Source organism: Tamandua tetradactyla, chromosome 12 (assembly GCF_023851605.1).
Source record: "Tamandua tetradactyla isolate mTamTet1 chromosome 12, mTamTet1.pri, whole genome shotgun sequence".
NCBI lineage: Eukaryota > Metazoa > Chordata > Mammalia > Pilosa > Myrmecophagidae > Tamandua > Tamandua tetradactyla.
In genome coordinates, this window is record NC_135338.1 from 32022913 (window position 1) to 32040241 (window position 17329).

Below are 17329 nucleotides of genomic sequence, written 5' to 3' on the forward strand. Positions count from 1 at the left end.
GGTGCTCAGAGACTTGTGATTGAGTGAATGAATGAGTGAATGAAACCATTACCTTGGCCAAAGCACCATATTGCAGGGGCTATGTTTTATTTCCATCATGCCCCCAAATTTGATCTTGTCTACATAACAAACAAAATCACAAGACTTGAGACTAAACCAGAGTGTAGATTTACTATGAGAAAGAGCTGTTAAGATGACCCAGATAGTCATGTTTGTGATTAGCTATATATACATCTACACGGGAAACTACATTAATAACCAGAAACTTGCTTGATGATGAAGTCTGCTTGGGGATCCTGATGATGTGTGGTAGCCAAATAAACTGGTCTGATAGCAGCTTAACCTGCCACCTGGTCAGGATACTCATGGCCTGTCAGGCCTGCTTGCTACTCTCTGCTGGATGAGCACTGACAGTTTTAGAAATTTCCTGAGCTACATGTCCAGTTCCTCTCTTTAACTATGAATTAGGCCACAGATACCTGCTCTCCCGTTATGCCTTTTGAGCTTGAGGCTGCCTCATTTTGCCTTTTTTGTGGTTTGGTGGCATGTGGGAATTACAGCATTAGTGTCAGGGTGGGGGACCTTGGGCTAGTTATGCTCTGGGGTAAGGACATAGCTCTATTGTGAAACTTCTCAACCTTTCTCCCTAAAAGACTGGGGTGAGGCACAGACGTAAAACAGAAGATCACCCACTGTGGTCCAGCCTCATGTTGTGGGCAAAAATGTACATAGTTAAGCGTTTGAATTTTGGTCATGGTTATAGCCCCAGAGACGGTTTTAAGTACTTGACAAAGCTTAATTCATGTGGTTTCTGCAATAACCCTGTGAAATAGGTGCTATTAATATCTCCCTTTTACAGATGAGGGAACACTAACAGCTTAGTACTCTTAGTCCTCTTGTTATACTGAACACGAAAAAGGTCATTCACTGATAGTCTTTCACTTGTATTTTGGGAGGGAACAAAAGGACAGGATGAAGGTAAGCCTCTGCTGGGAGCCCCATGAGGTTTGATTTTAGGGAAGGTGCTGCTGTGGCTAAAGCTAAGCCGAGTCATAAGGCCCCCTGCCAGAAGGAAAAGGGAAAGAACCAGATAAGTCCCCTTTAGTTCTAAGATGAAGTAGCACAAGGAAAATTCTTAACAGTGATTTATAAAATACAGTTGCTCCCAGAGCTTGCAGGTGAATTCTGAGGCAGAGGTTCAAGGTCAGTGTTCTCAGTGTTACAGCTATCATCAATCAGACCATTTTCCTAACAGTCTCTCCAAATCCTCCTTACTTTTTCGGGGGGGGGGGGGGGAAGTGAAGAAATTGGGGAACTAAGTGGCTTTGATAAGGTGGGGATATTGAGGATACAAAACTTTTTTAAGGTTGGGGGACACCAGCAGTGAAAGGGAGAACAAGAGATAGCTTTTGCCAACTCAAAAGTTTTACTTAGAGTTGGCCCTATACTCTCTTCCTTCCAATCCATAGGCCAAGGCAGTTGTTATTCAACTCTTCAGGCTGCAATAGTAAGGGTTAGGCGTTAATTTCAAGAGATGTCTAATATTTCACCAACAAATATTAGGAGTCTGCTATGGTCTGTGCAATGGTCTGAGGCTGCAAGTAAAAATAATGGGGTAACCATTGCATGCTGAAGCAAGGTCAGCAAATGGGTGGAAATTTCAATCCCTGTATAGCTTGTATATACACAGGTGTTAAAAGTTTACAGACTAACATGTTTTTCGTTTTTTTTTTTTTTAATATGGCATTTATGCTCTTTTCTTCTTAAGGAAGTGAAAATGAAATGGTAGGTGATAAAATTCTTCCTGAGCTTTAGCAAACATAGATCTTCCTTCCACTTTCTCTCTTCTCTTTGTTTTGTAGCATCAGCTGTCCAGCCAAGGGACCCCAGCAGAGAGTGCATCGACCAGCCTGAGCTGGCCAACTGTGACTTGATCCTGCAGGCCCAGCTTTGTGGCAATGAGTATTACTCCAGCTTCTGCTGTGCCAGCTGTTCCCGTTTCCAGCCTTACTTCATCCCATCTGGCAGTAGGGATGAAGGCTAGCTCCAGCTCCATTCCTAGCTGTGAAACAATTTATAGGGCTGGGGAGAAGGGAAGGCAGATTCTTGACTTCTTCTCTCTGACTGGCAAACAGAGTTATCTTCTGGGGAGACTTTTAAAACCTACCAAGTGGTCAGCCTCAGCAGCAGCCAGAACAGCCTCCCCTTGTAATCCTTAGTAGTGTTTGTATCCCTCATGTAACCAAAGGCTGCTGTTGAGTTTCTAAGAAGAATCTGTTTGGTTAAGGATAATTTTTACTTTACAACTTCCCTCTATAATTTGTTACACAGAACCAGTTTGCTGCATTTTAAAGCAAGCTGTCCGGGCTCTCCCTTGAATTAAGGTTGGGTACATACTGATTTCAGCTAACACCTGTTGTGTCATGACAGTATTCTTGGATAGAACTAAATATTTTCCTGAAGTCATCTGTGGCCCATCACTCTAGTCTCGCTCATTTATCCAGGTGGTGCAGCATCCAGCTTCAAATCCTGTGTATAGGGTCAACAGTAGAATGTTTGTGAGTGCCTCAGCCAAGGGGCATATAAAGTCTTTGTATAGGGATTTGGAATAAAAGAGCGGAAGTTGTCATCATTATCTGAGCATGAAATACTTGGAGAGGCACCAGACTCTCATTGGGAAGCTGGGCCCTGAAGCCCTCTTTCTGAGGTCAACTTGCAGAACCTGCTTGTGGAGGAGCATCTCAAACCTACATAGAACTGATGGGCCTGCTCTCCTCTGTAAGCAGGAATCTTTGAAACGAAATGTTTGCTGCCAAATAAATCAGATTACTAATAAAAGTAGCATCAGCAGAATGGGGATAGTAATGGCGGGAGTGGGGAGGACAATGTGATGAAGTAGTTTCAGAAATGACTTGAGCTGGTGAATTCACCTCTCTGAACTTCCAGTTCTTCACTGCTAATACAAGAGGCCTGAATTCAATGAACTTCCAAGTCCCTTTTCACTTTAACCTTTTACAAGTCTTCCAGAGGATTGGCAGGATCCAGTAACAAAAGTTCTTCTTGGACACAGGAAAGGCGGGCATTACAGGGACTAAAGCCCTGAAAGGTGATTTTTATTACTGCACACTGGTTGGAAAATAGACAGACTACATCATGGGTGAGTAATATTTCTCAGTCAAATCTCTCATTTAACAAAGGAAACATGGGCCAGGGGCAGAGGCAATGTTTGTTTTCTTTTTGTTTAAAAAAAAATACTGAGGATCATCCCCTTTCATTTACCATGGCTGGTTTTGCTGTAGAAATTGGAAAATAAGGACTACCTTCTTGGACCTAATTTCTTTAATTAACCAGAATTTGGCCTTTTGGGGTACGCAGTTCAGAAGGTAAGTCTGAAGTTAGCTTGCTGTTTGCAGCTAGCTCTACTAAGAACTAGTCACAGAATGGTGGGTTAAGGTGAGAGTAAACATCACTCTAGACCGTTTTTAGATCAGATCTAGAAAGGTAGAACTTTCTTGCATAGCGGGAGCCTGGGGTTCTACCCCCAAAAGATTTTGATTAAATTGGTATGGGGTGTAGAGTGGGGAACAGGATTGTAAAAGCACCTCAGATAATTCCAATGTATAGTTAAGGTTAAGTAACAGTCACTGCTCCAGCGCTGGGCTTCTCAGACTTGAATGGGCATGTAAATCACCTGGGCTTTGTTAAAATGAAGGTTCTGATCAGGAGGGCTGGGGGTTGAGAGTCTATAGTTCTAACAAGCCCCCAGCTGATGTGAATGATGCTGTCCAGTTCAGGGCAGTAAGAAAATCTGATTTGGGAGATATGCTCAGGATCACCTGAAGCCCAATTTTTAAGGATACAGTAGTCTCAGAAGATTTTCTAGCCACCAAACCAGGGACCTGCAGCAGCAGAATGGAGAAAGAGGAAGACCAAAAGGAACTAAATTGAAAACATTTGCTAATAAAGAAAAGGGGAAAGAATAGCCCTTTATGGGTAAAAGATTCTACCACGAACATTTATTTTGTTAAAGCAGATTATAAATTCTCATCAGTACAAATATATATAACTTACATTTGATTGTAAGGCCAACGTTTAAAAGTAAAAATGAGATGGGATCTCATTGCTACCAGAGGTCAAGTGGCTGCAACTGGCAATTGGATTTCTTGCTAACCAAAATGGGAAGAAATGTACACGCGCACACGTGCACACGAAGCTAACAAAACCAGAATCCTCATTCCCACAGAACTCTGGAGGAAAAAATTTAAGGACAAAACAAAACTCACCCAATTAAGACTCACATTACAAACCAACACAGTAGCTAGCCTGTGTTCCCTTCTGTGGATATGATTATGTAATTGTCACTTTAGTGTTAAAACAAAAAAAAGGTTAACATAAGGAAATTGTAGCAATATAGAAAAGAAAATACATATTCTCTGTAGACCATATTTAGATGATTCCATTAAAATAATGACATTAGAATTTCTCCATAGGTTTAAAACCCTAACAATACTGCTCTTTTGTTTTATTTAAAAGTACAATCTAGTGAGACTGTATTGGTCATAAGCATGATTGTTGATGCAATGTACTACTTACAATGAATGATACCGAGCAAGCTAGGGATCCTATCTGCATCTCAAAACCTTTCCTCTTTTTACTTCAATATGCTTCGATGATAAATCAATCTTATGTACAGTTTCTTATAGCTAATCCTTTTACCTTTGGCAAAATTACTTACAACTCATACAACTTTTTAATATTGAGAACTATTTAAAATATTCTAAATGCATAAAAATAAAGATTTTGGCTTTTTTGATATATATATATAATATTTATTCTATTACTTAAAATGGAAGCTCAACTTAACTTTACTCCCAAAATATAACTCTGCTGGGCAGTTGACAATATGGCCGCCCAGGAATTCCGAGAGCATAGCATGCCTCTCTATTCCCCAGCTTAAGCCCAAGCCACCCTGTCCTTGATCTCTAAGAGAGGCCAGTACTAAGTTGTGGCAGGTGAGCAGCCTGAAAAACAAAGGGAGATCATTTTGCTTCCTGTTGTCTGTTTATATTCCAGTAAATGTGCTTTTAATACAGATTCCTGTTCAGATACTTTGCCTCTCTATTTCCAGAGATTTGTAAGGGAGTACAGAAGGGGAAGTGGGGTACAGAGGGTGACATTTCCTTGATTTCTTTAGCCTAAATTGCAAATTAACTCTTCACTTAGAATGGCTTTCCCCAACTTCTTTCAAAATTACCCTTCCCAGCATTCTATGCTTGGACTTGTATCTTCCTTTGAGATTACTGTAAAGTATGCTGATCAGGAAAAAAAAAAGTCTCCTTTGCCCCTTTGACCTCCACCCCAACCCTTGCCTAAATATGGACAAGATACATAAGCCATAGGGACTACTTAAAGTTCAATTTCAAATGTCTTTTGTAAGTCACTGGAGAAAGGGTTGGTAGGGGAGGGATTAGTACGCTGCTTGGACTTGCTTTCTAGTGCAGCCCACTGTGCTTCAAAAGGATCCACGGGGCAGGTGCCTGCAGGAACCTCTGAATATTTGTCCCCTGAAGCCAACCTGCCATCGTCTACACCATTGAAAGCTGCAGAACCGTTGAGGTGCTGAGCAGGAGGCTTAAAGAAGGGACTGGTGGTAGCACTGTTTGTCTCATACTGAGGGAATGTCTGCTGCTTGACCAGGCTGGGTGATTGATGGGGATGGGTAGCCTGAGGATGGCCTGCAGTGCCAAACACATTGGCTACCATCTGGGATGGAGTGATGCCCACCACAGGCACGTTAGAGGCTGGATAGGGCATCCCATTCACCATGGGATAGGACTGAGCAGGGACAAAGGCTGGCTGCAGGGGTGGGACCACACCCACTGGCACAGGCTGTGAGGTGAGGAATGCATTCCCTTGGAAAGGCGGTGCTGGTTGGGAGATGGCAGTGGGTGCAGGAGGCTGGAGAACTGGCTGCAGAGGGGCAGGTGAGACCTGGGACTGCTGAGCCCGGATGCTCTTGGACACCTCTTCCAACCAGCGATCTGCCTCCGAGGGTGTACGTCTGTGACCAGCCTGGAAAAGACCTGGAGAAGCAGCACCAGAAGATTGACCCCATTCGGTCCCTGGAGCCAACAAGATGAAGAGTGACAAAAGAATCAGAATCATTAAAGGCTTCTTTCCTTGCTTTATAATACTGTGTATTTGAATGATCTTAAGGTGTGGAACAAGTTCCCTAATGGGACATTTTGTGGCTTGGGTAGGTGGAAGGGTCTCTATGCACATCAAACCAATGCAGCTCTCTGGTATTAGAAACCCCTCCCCATTGCGGAGGCTTTTCCACAGAAACTAGCTTGGGTATAATTTAAAGGGCCAAAGGGAAAAAAGAAAAGGAATGACCTGGCACTGTGCACTGCTGGTCACTGTGAAGCTTCCAGACATGTCTTTCTGGTGAACTGCTTTTATTACTATTTTCCAATTTGGGGGTTTACTGTTAATCAATATTCATTATAGAAAAATGTACAGAAAGTACAGAAAAGCAAAAATACAGTGCCAAAGACACTTTTTATAAGGCTGCCATTTCTGGAGGCAGTGTCCACCCTTCCTATAGGCATGTTCACAGATCAAATCCTGTGATGAACTCTCTCTGGGGGTGAGGCCCAGGAATCTATATTTTCTAAAAGCTCTACAGGTGGTTCATGTTCCATAATCCTTGCTAAGAACCACTTATATAACCTTTTTTATTCCTCTCCTTCACCATCCTCTCTTAATAGCAATTTATTATGGAGGAGGTTTTGCCTAAAAGTATTCCTCCCTGATTTTTACTCAGGTAAATGGTTGATTTTAGAACCAGGGTCATGAATCTCATCCCAGAATCCTCACCATCATCTGTGGCCACCTTACCGGAATGTGTGGCTGCAACTTCCTTATTAGCAGCATCAGGGGCATGGGCCCAAGGGTTGGTTTCACGCACAGGCATTGCTACAGGTGCTAGAGCAGTATGGGCTGGCTTAGCAGCAAGCACAAGGAAGGCAGAGTCAGTGCCATTTGCTACAATGGGAGCAGACAACATCAATGGAGTTAATTCATGCAGGGTGTACATATGACCCTGTGGAGCTGGGTTGGTCAGGCCAACGTGCAATACTGGTGTAAAAGGTAAACAGACAGCAAAGTTGGTGTAGGGACAATTACACTATCTTGCAATGGATACACATACCTTTTGGCAAAGATGGAATTAGAGGTTGCTGTTTAAAAGGATGCAATGATAAAGCCAAATGATTGTTCTAAGAAAGTATGTGTATGGGGGGAGGGAAAATGAAGCCCACAAAAATAAAATTTCAAATAAATTTGAACAGAGTGACTGTTTTCGGAGCAGCAAAGGTCTGACTATTATAGCTAGAGCCTTTGGCATAATAGAGTAGATAAGGCATTTTCCTTTTCTACCACTTTTCCTAAAGATCAAATTATGCTAATAAGAATAAAGGATAAAATACCATGATTCTTTGTTATATGCCAGGCACTATGCTACTAGTATTTACATGTAACATGGATTTACTCAATTTTTTCAGAATCCCCATAAAGTAGGTATTTTCCTTAAATTATAAATGAGGAATCAAACTTGGTATGTTTTCATTTGTTAAATAACTTATAGTTTGCTACAGAGTCAATTTCATCTCTCTCTTTTTTTAAAAGAGTTTTTCCCCTAGATAATGTTTATAATATCTCTTAGTACCTTCTGTACGTTCCTTGTCTCTCTTTAACATCGTTTAACCCTTACTTCTTTTACTCCAGTTATGTATTCTATCAGTTTTTATTCCTTAGCCCTATATCTCTATCATACAGGCATACCTTGTACTTTGCTGTATTATACTTCAGATACTGTTTTTTTTTTTAAACAAATTGAAGGTTTGTGGCACCCTTTTTCGAGCAAGTGTCTATCAGCCTCATTTTTTCACCACATGTGCTAACTTCGTCTCTGTGTAACATTTTGGTAGTTCTCACAATACTCCAAGATTTTTCATTATTATTATTATATCTGTTATAGTGACCTGTGATCTCTGATGTTACTATTGTAATTGTCTTGGGGTGCTATGAATTGTGCCCAGATAGGATGATGAACTTAATTGATAAATATGTGTGTTTACCAGCTAGCCATTCCCCTACTAGCTCCCTTTCTTGGGCCTTGTATTCCCTGAGAAACACAACATTGAAATTAGGTCAACTAATAACTCTACAATAACCTCTAAGTGTTTAAGTGAAAGGAAGAGTCCTGTCTCTCATTTTAAATCAAAAGCTAGAAATAATTAAGCTTAGTGAAGAAGGCATGTCAAAAGCCAAGACAGGCCCAAAGCTAGGCCTTTTATGCCAAGCAAACAGCCAAGTTGTGAGTGCCAAGAAAAGTTCTTGAAGGAAATTAAAAGTGCTGCTCAAGTAAATATACAAATGATAAGAAAGCAAAACAGCCTTATTGCTGATACAGAAGTTTTAGTCGTCTGGATAGAAGACCAAACCAGCCACAACATTCCGTTAAGCCAAAGTCTAATCAAGAACAAGACCCTAACTCTTGTCATTTCTATGTAGACTAAGAGAGATCAGAGATTAGTTCATAAGATTTAAGGAAAGAAGCATCTTCATAATATTAAGGTGAAGGTGAAGCAGCAAGTGCTGTTATAGAAGCTGCAGCAACTTATCCAGAAGATCTAGCTAAGATAACTGATAAAGGTAGCTACACTAAATAACAGATTTAAAATGCAGATGAAATAGCCTTATATTGGAAGCCATCTATCTAGGATCTTCATAGCTAGAGAGAAGTCAATACCTTGCTTCAAAGGACAAGCTGACTCTCTTGTTAGGGACTAATAATCAGCTGATGACTTTAGGTGAAGCTAATGCTCATTTACCATTCTGAAAATCCTAGAGCCCTTAAGAATTTTGCTAAATCTACTCTGCCTGTGCTTTATAAATGGAATGACAAAGCCTGGATGATAGTACATCTATTTATGGCATAGTTTAGTTTACTGAATTTTTTTAAAGCCATCTATTGAGACCTACTGTTCAGAAAAAAAACTCCTTTCAAAATATTACTGCTCATTGACAATGTACCTGATCACCCAAGAGCTTGATGGAGAATGTACAGTGAGATGAATGTGGTCTTCATGCCTGCTAACACAAGATCCATTCTGGGGCCTATGGATCAAAGAGTCCTTTTGACTTTCAAGTCTTATTATTTAAGTAATACATTTTGTCAGGCTATAGCTGCCATAGATTCCTCTGATGGATCTGGGAAAAGTAAACTGAAAACCTGGAAAGGATTCACCATTCTAGATGCCATAAAGAATATTCATGATTCATGGAAGGAGGTAAAAATATTAACATTAGCAGGAATTTGGAAGAAATTGATTCTAGGCCTCATGGATGACTTTGAGGGATAAAGACTTCAGTAGAGGAAGTAACTGCTGATGGGGTGGAAATAACAAGAGATCTAGAATTAGAACTACAGCCTGAAGATGTGACTGAATTGCTGCAATCTCACATTAAAATTTTAGATGTCCATCAACTGATGAATGGATAAGCGAAATGTGGTATATGCATACAAAGGAATATATTATTCAGCCCTTAAAAAGAATGAATTCCTGATACTGGTGACAACATGGATGAATCTTAAAGATACCATGTTGAGGGAAATAAGCCAGACACAAAAGGACAAATATTTTATGGTGTCACTGATTTGAAACAATTAAAACAAGCAAACTCATAGAGTCAGAATCTAGAATGTAGGTTACCAGGGGACTGGGTAGAATAGGGAATGGGAGTCAAGACTTAAAATATACAGGGTTCCTATGTGGAATGATAGAAAGTTTTCAGTAATGGATGGTGGTAATGGTAGCACAATATTGTGAATTCAATTAACAGTACTGAAATATATATCTGAATATGATTAAAAGAGGAATCATTCTCTTTATATAAAAAAGAAATGTTAGATTATATATATGGTAACAGAATAAAAAAAAAATTCCATGGAACTATACTACATAAACAGTGAGCCCTAAGTTAAACCATGATCTTTAATTAATAGCATAATTATAAAAATGTGCTATCATCAATTGTAACAAATATTCCACATCAATGCAAGGTGTTGGTGGTGGGGTGGTGTATGGGAATCCTGTATTTTATGCATGAATGTTCGTTCTATAAACCCACAACTTCTCTAATAAAAAAAATAAAAACTTTAACAGATGAAGAGTTGCTTCTTAAGGATGAGCAAAGAAAGTGGTCTCTTGAGATGGCATCTTTTCCTGGTGAAGATATTGTGAACAATGTTGAAATAACAAAAAGGATTTAGAACATTACATCAACTCAGTTGATAAAGCAGTGGCAGGATTTGAGATGACTGACTCCAATTTTGAAAGAAGTTCTGTGGGTAAAATGCTATCAAACAGCATCTCATGCTACAGAGAAATCTTTCATGAAAGGAACAGTAAATTATTGCAGCAAACTTCAGTTTTGTCTTTCTGTAAGAAATTGCCACAGCTACCCCAATCTTCACCAAATACCATCTGATCGGTCAGCAGCCAGCAACACTGAGGCAAGACCTTCCACAAGCAAAAAGATTATGACTGAGCTGAAGGATCAGATGATGATGAGCATTTCTAATTAAGGTATGTACCTTTTTAAAAATATATATAATGCTATTGTACACTTAATAGGCTACAATATAGTGTAAACATAACTTTTATATACACTTGGAAATAAAAAAAACTTGCTTTACTATGATCTTTGCTTTATTGTGGTGGTCTGGAATTGAACCCGCACTATCTCTGAGGTATGCCTGAATTTAGTATGGCACAGAAGAGGAAGCACCATCTCCTGTTCTACACTATCATCACTTCCTCTTCAGGACTAGGCAACCTTGCTTATAGCTTTGGTACTATTTACCTAGTGCTTGTTTAAAAGCTTATCTTATTCATAGACTGGGAACTAATGAACAGGCAGAGTCAGTAAAATGCTATGGGTACTATATTCAGAAAGATCTGGGTTTAAATCCTGACTTTGAGACTTTGGGTAAATTAACCTCTCTAAGGCTTGTTTTTTTTATCTGTAATGTCTACCTCAAAGGGTTGTTGTGGGGATTAAAGGAGATAATACATGTGTAGGCATTGCGGTAAGGACTCAGAAAATTGTATCTATTATTACTGGTATTCTAAATGTTTGCTAGATGAAATGAAAAGTCGTTTTGTACACATGACTGTCAAGGTTCATTTTTAAAATAAGACTCCCTGGAGAAAAAGCTTGTAGTAACTTCCTCCAGTAGGAGTGGAGTACTGTCTATGCAGCACAACTTGAATGCCTTGTTTTTTCCCTCTGAGCTATTTCTCAAAAGAAATAGAGTTCAAATTCTAAAGCACAACTAATTTAAAAGCCTGTAATTTAAGTTACATAAACTCCTTACTGACCCCTGAGTCAATACCAACTGTTAAGTATCTTCAAAAAAAATCATTTTAGTAAATCTTCAATGCCCTGAAGGCAACTTTTAGGATGCTTGTTATTGAAGATGAACTAAGACCCAAAAGAGATACCTTTTTCTTTCTGAGCTTTTTGTGGCAGGATAAAGACTAGGTGAGTCTAGGGTTTCTCAACTTTGACACTACTGGCATCTTGGGCTCGATAATTCTTTGCTATGAGGACTATGCTGTGCATTGAAGGATGTTTAGCAACATCTCTGGTCTCTACTCAGTTGGGGCCAGCAATACCACCTTCCTCCCCAATGTCTCTAGCCAATGTCAAAATCTTGGGCAGGGGGGAAGGGTGGGGTTGAGCACTGCTCTAGAGAAAAAAACATAACTCTAGAACCAATTCAGATGACTGTTTCTTCCTGAAAATTGACAGAATACAATGACTCTTTTTGTTTGTTTGTTTTACCATGACTCCTAATAGACAAATGGCAAATAAAGCAGTGGGCTGGGACTCAAGATGCTCCGTTTAGAAAATGGGATGAAGGAAGGGTGTGTACATGCCAAATGAGGAATGCAGACAGCTGAGGAAGCAAGAAGGGGAACAAAGCACAAAGACATTGTTAAACAGGGAAATTAATGAGTCTTACCAGCTCCTGTGAAGCTTAGGATGCCAAGTGAGTGAGCAGCATAATAAAAGTACTAATTTCAAAGAGAACAGCTGAGCAGGCCAAGAGGGCACAAACCTTGAAAGGCAGGAGACTGTGGTGCCACCACTGTCACTGGTTTGGTCATGGGGGCGGATGAAAAGGGGTCTTCGGAGGGTCCACTGAAGGCATTAGTGATCTGTGAGCACAAGGAACTGATGCTCTCTGCCTCCCCTTCTACCTCTGGCACTGCAAGGCAAATGGAAATGGGCTCCAGACAGAAAAACTGAATAATTCTGAAATATAACAGTATGTTACAAGGTGATTATTTTATATTACATCCTTTATTTATGGAATTAAGAACTTGGTGTTTCTTTTTATGCCAAAATGTTCAGCTAGCTAGATCTTTCTACAAGATAACTGCAATCTGCTTGCTTTCCAACCAAGGTTGTGGCCTGAGTTAAGTTCTGAAGCCATTTAGTGATTCTGTCAGAAAAATGAGTTACTGTCAGGGGTACCAGTGGATGCTCAGCTTTTCTCAGTAATAAACTATGAGAATGCCATCACTCTAATTTTTCTCCAAAGTCTCCAGTACCAAGTATATGAACTATGATAACGTAATAAAGTGAAATGAGGCCTGGGACTCTAGTGACTTCGCTCTTATAATATTGACTCAGGGATATTTTTGGTCACCGAGGAAGCTAATTATGTGCGTGGAATCTTTGTTCATCTGTGAAAATATAATAGTTTTTTGCTCCCCATCTACCCCAGAGATTGAAAATAAGTTATCTGAAATACCCAGAATTTCAATTTTTATTGAAGTTGAGCCCTGGAAAGACCCTCATTAATAATCTAGTCCAACTGATCTTTAGGCCTCATTTCATCTGTCAAAAGAACTTGGTTCTCAGTAGGAGTGCCCTCTTGAAACAGTGCTTCCTCATATCCTGTTATAGTAATGGCTCAACAGGTCTCAGAGGGAAGTAAAATAGGGCCCAATTAAAGCACTGACTAGATCTGATACTCGAGGCTCTAGATCTGAGGATAAGGATAAAGCTACCAGGACGGGCTCAACTGCAAAGGCCACAAAAGTCCCACGTGGCAGTTCTGGAAGGTAATGAATATGCAAGCCCACTGTACAGGAGTCCATTTAGAGTTTCCTCCCTAACTGAGTCAACCAGCTACATAGACAATGAATACTTATCCATTTCTTCTGGTACATTTGACAGTAATGCTATTTAACTGTATGTACCTCCAAATCCTCTTTAATTTCCTGCTGGGTCCCCTATGTCAGAAAAAGAATAGAAACTTGAATCCCTTGATGTTTGGAAGCAGGTTGGTTGAGATGTAGGACACTTACATCAGGACAAACCACAGACATTACACCCAGGCTAGAAATTCTCATCATGACTCTCACTTATTTGTTGAAAAGAATCTAATGATTCACACCCCCTTCCATGAACTTTAGTTTTCTCCTACTGGGAACTAACCCAAGATGCAACCACCAACCAGCCTCCAAGTGAGAGGAGTGGCAAGTTTGATGGAAGTAATGATAATGCGTCAGTGCTTAAGGTGCCCAGTGAGTCAAGTGGATGCTAGATTACCTGCATTTTTGATGGGGAAATCAGTCTTCCTCTGCATAGTGGAAGGCAACTCATTGATGCGCAGGGATAGTTGGCGTTTAAAGGGTGACATCTTCTGGCTAAGAGCAGGAAATCCTCGGAAAGAGCCTTGGCGGGCAAGTTGTTCAATTGGAGCATGCCGGCGTGGGATGGCATGAGGATTGTTCATCTCCAGAGAGGCAGTGGCATCCGAAGTGGGAGAGGTGGGAGAGGACGGAGATGGAGCAGTGTTGCCAGAGGCCACTGATGAACCAACAACTATCTTATCTGTTTCTGCTCAAGAAAGTAAAGAGAAACAGGACCTTAGTAATTCTTCAAATAATTTGAACTTACATAATTAAGGAATTAAAGAATTCCCCTAGGTCCTTTTACCCATCTCCTTCTCAATAGCTTTAAAAGATAGGTTAGAAGCAGGGTTCAAATGTGCTGTTTCAGATAGATAAGAGACTTAATAACTTATTACAAATCACGTTGTATCTACTAAGACACAAATATTGGATTTTTGATTTTCATGCAGTGATTTATAAATAAATAAATAAATCTGAGCGTGATTTTAAAAAGTCAGCACCTGAGTTCCAGGAAGATGGAGGAATAGGATAGGTTGAGTTCACCCCTGCTCTAAGGAACAGCTAGAGAAAGGATGGGAAGGCGACTGGGATGGCGAGTCCAGGGTGGAAGTGACCTGGGAGGGTTTTCTACACCTCACAGGTAGGCCGTTTGCAAAAGCTGAAGAATTGAGACACAGAGAACCAGAGACCATCCAGCTAGAGCAAACAGCCTAATGTGCCTCTTTATAAATGGAAGCCCGGGGCCATCAGGAGTGCATGGACAGGGAGATGGAGAGACACAGACTAGGAAGTAAGCCAAGACATGCTCCTTGAGCATAGTACCCTCCCGCACTGCCCCTGCTCCACGACTTCCCCCACACCCCACGCACCTAAACCCGGCCCCCCACCCACCCAGCACTCCAGTCACCCCAGCCCCAACAACCCCATACATCCCTGCTCCGACAACCCCCCATCCTTGCCCTGCCCCACCCAGACCCATGTCTCCCATGCAAGTACACAGTTTTGCCCCGCCCCTCCCAAGACCTGCACACCCTCAGTCAGCCTCAACACCACCTCACCCTCCCTGTCCTCTGCAGGAGGTCACAAGCACGTTCTAGGCTGTGGGCACTCACCTTCATACCCAGGCCTCACCTGCCTCTAGTCCATACAGTCACGCAACCCTGCCTGGCTGCCCCTGAGCTCTGTGCACATGCACATCAGTGTAACAGCCCTCTCAGATATGCACAGGAACACTCACAGGAACATGTGTGCATCCCTGCCAAGGCTCCCAGCTCTAGGCAAGCACTGACCTGCACAAATGGGCTACGCACACCTCCAGCCCAGACAGGCGGAACCCTGAACTCTGTGCAGGCATACAACAGGGTCCTACTCACTAGACCCGGCGATACCAGGGCCCCACCCTACAGACCTGTACATGCACAGCCACACCCTCTTGGCCAAGTACCCACACATCTGTGCACTGACCTCTTGACCCCTGCATCCCAACCCTCTGCCCCACACATGTGCATAACTTTGCCACATCTCCTGGCACAAGCACCCTGGCAGATGCTCACGTGTGTATTTGTGTTACACAGTATCCCCCACTCCCACATGCACCCCTGCCTCAAGCACTCCCTTACCTGTGCACCCACATCAGGGTGCCATCCACTTGACACCACCCGCCCCTGATCCACGTCCCGCAACCCCTGCAATCTATGTTCCACCCCTACACACTTGTACATCTACATCCTGGGCCCCCTGGATCCCTCTCCCTATGTAAGGACAAACCCACACCCTGCTTTCCTGTGCCCCGACCTCTGTGCCACTACCCCACACCTTGATCCTCATGATCCCCACAATCCACATGCCCACCCACATCCTGCCTGCACACCAGCCCCCGAGCATCCACCCAGCCTCCTCCCATTTGCCTCCCTTGCCCTTTACCTCTGTGTCCCCCATGCTGCACTGTGCTCTTGTGCTCCAAGGCCTTGGGCTGCACCCCGCCACCACAGCTCCCGCACTGCACCTTCACAACTTCATACCCCACACCCCAGGTTCATGGACACCAGCACAACGTCCCCAACCCGTGCCTATACCTGTGCTGCAACCCGTCACTGCACTGTTGTGCCCCATATCCTGCTCCACATCCATTCTGCAAATACAAAACTTTACTACCTAAGGAAATCAACTTCCAAAGTAACCCTATCAAGATATTTACATGCCTGGAAGACAACAGAAGATCACTAAATATATCAAGATGCAGATAGATACAGCTCAGCTTAATAACCAAACTAAAGACAAAGACTTTGGAACAACTAATCAAAGATGTTCATATAACTCTACTAAATAAAATCAGGGTGATGGCTAACGACATAAAGGAAATCAAGAAGACACTAGGAGAGCATAAAGAGAAATTTGAAAGAATAAATAGAAAAACAGTAGGTATCACAGAGATTAAAGATGCTATAGACCAAATGAAAAATATACTAGAGACACACAACAGCAGATCTGAAGAGGCAGGAAAAGAATAAGCTACCTAGAAGACAGGACAACTGATTTCAAACATGTAAAAGAGCAAATGGCTAAAAAGATGGAAAAATTCTGACTGGATCTCAAGGAAATTAAGGACAAAAAAAAAAAAGTGCAGAAATGTAAGAAACATAGGATCCCAGAAAGAGAAAAGAAGAATAAAGGGCTAGGAAGATCAGTGGAGGATATAATAAGGGAAAACTTCCTAAGCCAAATAAAGGATATAGATATGCAAATCAAAGAAGCCCAATGAACTCCAAATAGAATAAATCCAAATAGTCCTTCCCCCAGACACATACTAACCAGTCTGTCAATGTTGAAGAGAAGCAGAAAATCTTGAAAGTGGCAAGAGAAAAACAATCTACTACATACAAGGGAAACTGCATAAAACTGAGTTCAGACTACACAACTGGCACTATGGAGGTGAGAAGGCAGTGGCATGATATATTTAAGATCCTGAAAGGGAAAGACTTCCAGCCAAGAATTCTGTACCCAACCAAACTGTCCTTCAAAACTGAGGGAGAGATTAAAATTTTCACAGACAAACAAAGGCTGATACAGTATGTCAACAAGAGACTGACCCTTCAAGAAATACTAAAGGGAGTTCTGCCAAGTGAAAAAAAAAAGGAGGAAGGCACAGAACCAAAGGGTACAAATAGGGGGAACTTAAAGAATAAAAAGAGAAAGAGGGAAAAGAATATATAAATCTGACAAATAAAATCCAAAGGATAAGATGGTGGATTAAACAAATACCTTACAGTCATAACTTTGAATGTTAATGGACTAAACTTGCCAATTAAAAGATACAGAAGGCAGAGGGGATTAAGAAATATAATCTAGCTATATGCTGTTTACAAGAGATTCATCTTAGACACAAGGACACAAATAGATTGAAAGTGAATGGATGGAAAAAGATATTCCATGAAAGCTGTAACCAAAAGAAAGCAGGAGCAGCTATGCTAATATCAGACAAAATAGACTTTTTAGGTAAAGACATCATAAGAGACAAAGAAGGGCCTTATATATTAATAAAAGGGACA

The 17329-nt window shown here is 41.4% G+C and overlaps 2 protein-coding genes across 11 annotated transcripts in view; one reads left to right on the plus strand and one right to left on the minus strand.

Annotated features, from left to right (window-relative positions):
* Positions 1-2640, plus strand: part of PAPLN (papilin, proteoglycan like sulfated glycoprotein) — a 50009-nt gene extending 47369 nt beyond the window's left edge. For both annotated transcript variants that reach the window (XM_077122965.1, XM_077122967.1), the window contains exon 27: positions 1863-2640. In XM_077122965.1, coding sequence (XP_076979080.1) covers positions 1863-2044 — 182 coding nt within the window. In that variant the 3' untranslated portion in view covers positions 2045-2640. The remainder of the gene's footprint in view (positions 1-1862) is intronic.
* Positions 2641-5042: 2402 nt separating this feature from the next.
* Positions 5043-17329, minus strand: part of NUMB (NUMB endocytic adaptor protein) — a 256544-nt gene continuing 244257 nt past the window's right edge. For 7 of the 9 annotated variants that reach the window (XM_077122971.1, XM_077122970.1, XM_077122972.1 and 4 more), the window contains 4 exons: positions 13696-13986; positions 12194-12343; positions 6901-7047; positions 5043-6122 (listed from right to left, as the gene is read on the minus strand). In XM_077122971.1, coding sequence (XP_076979086.1) covers positions 5407-6122; positions 6901-7047; positions 12194-12343; positions 13696-13986 — 1304 coding nt within the window. In that variant the 3' untranslated portion in view covers positions 5043-5406. The remainder of the gene's footprint in view (positions 6123-6900; positions 7048-12193; positions 12344-13695; positions 13987-17329) is intronic. The other 2 variants (XM_077122976.1, XM_077122977.1) reach the window with 1 other exon arrangement.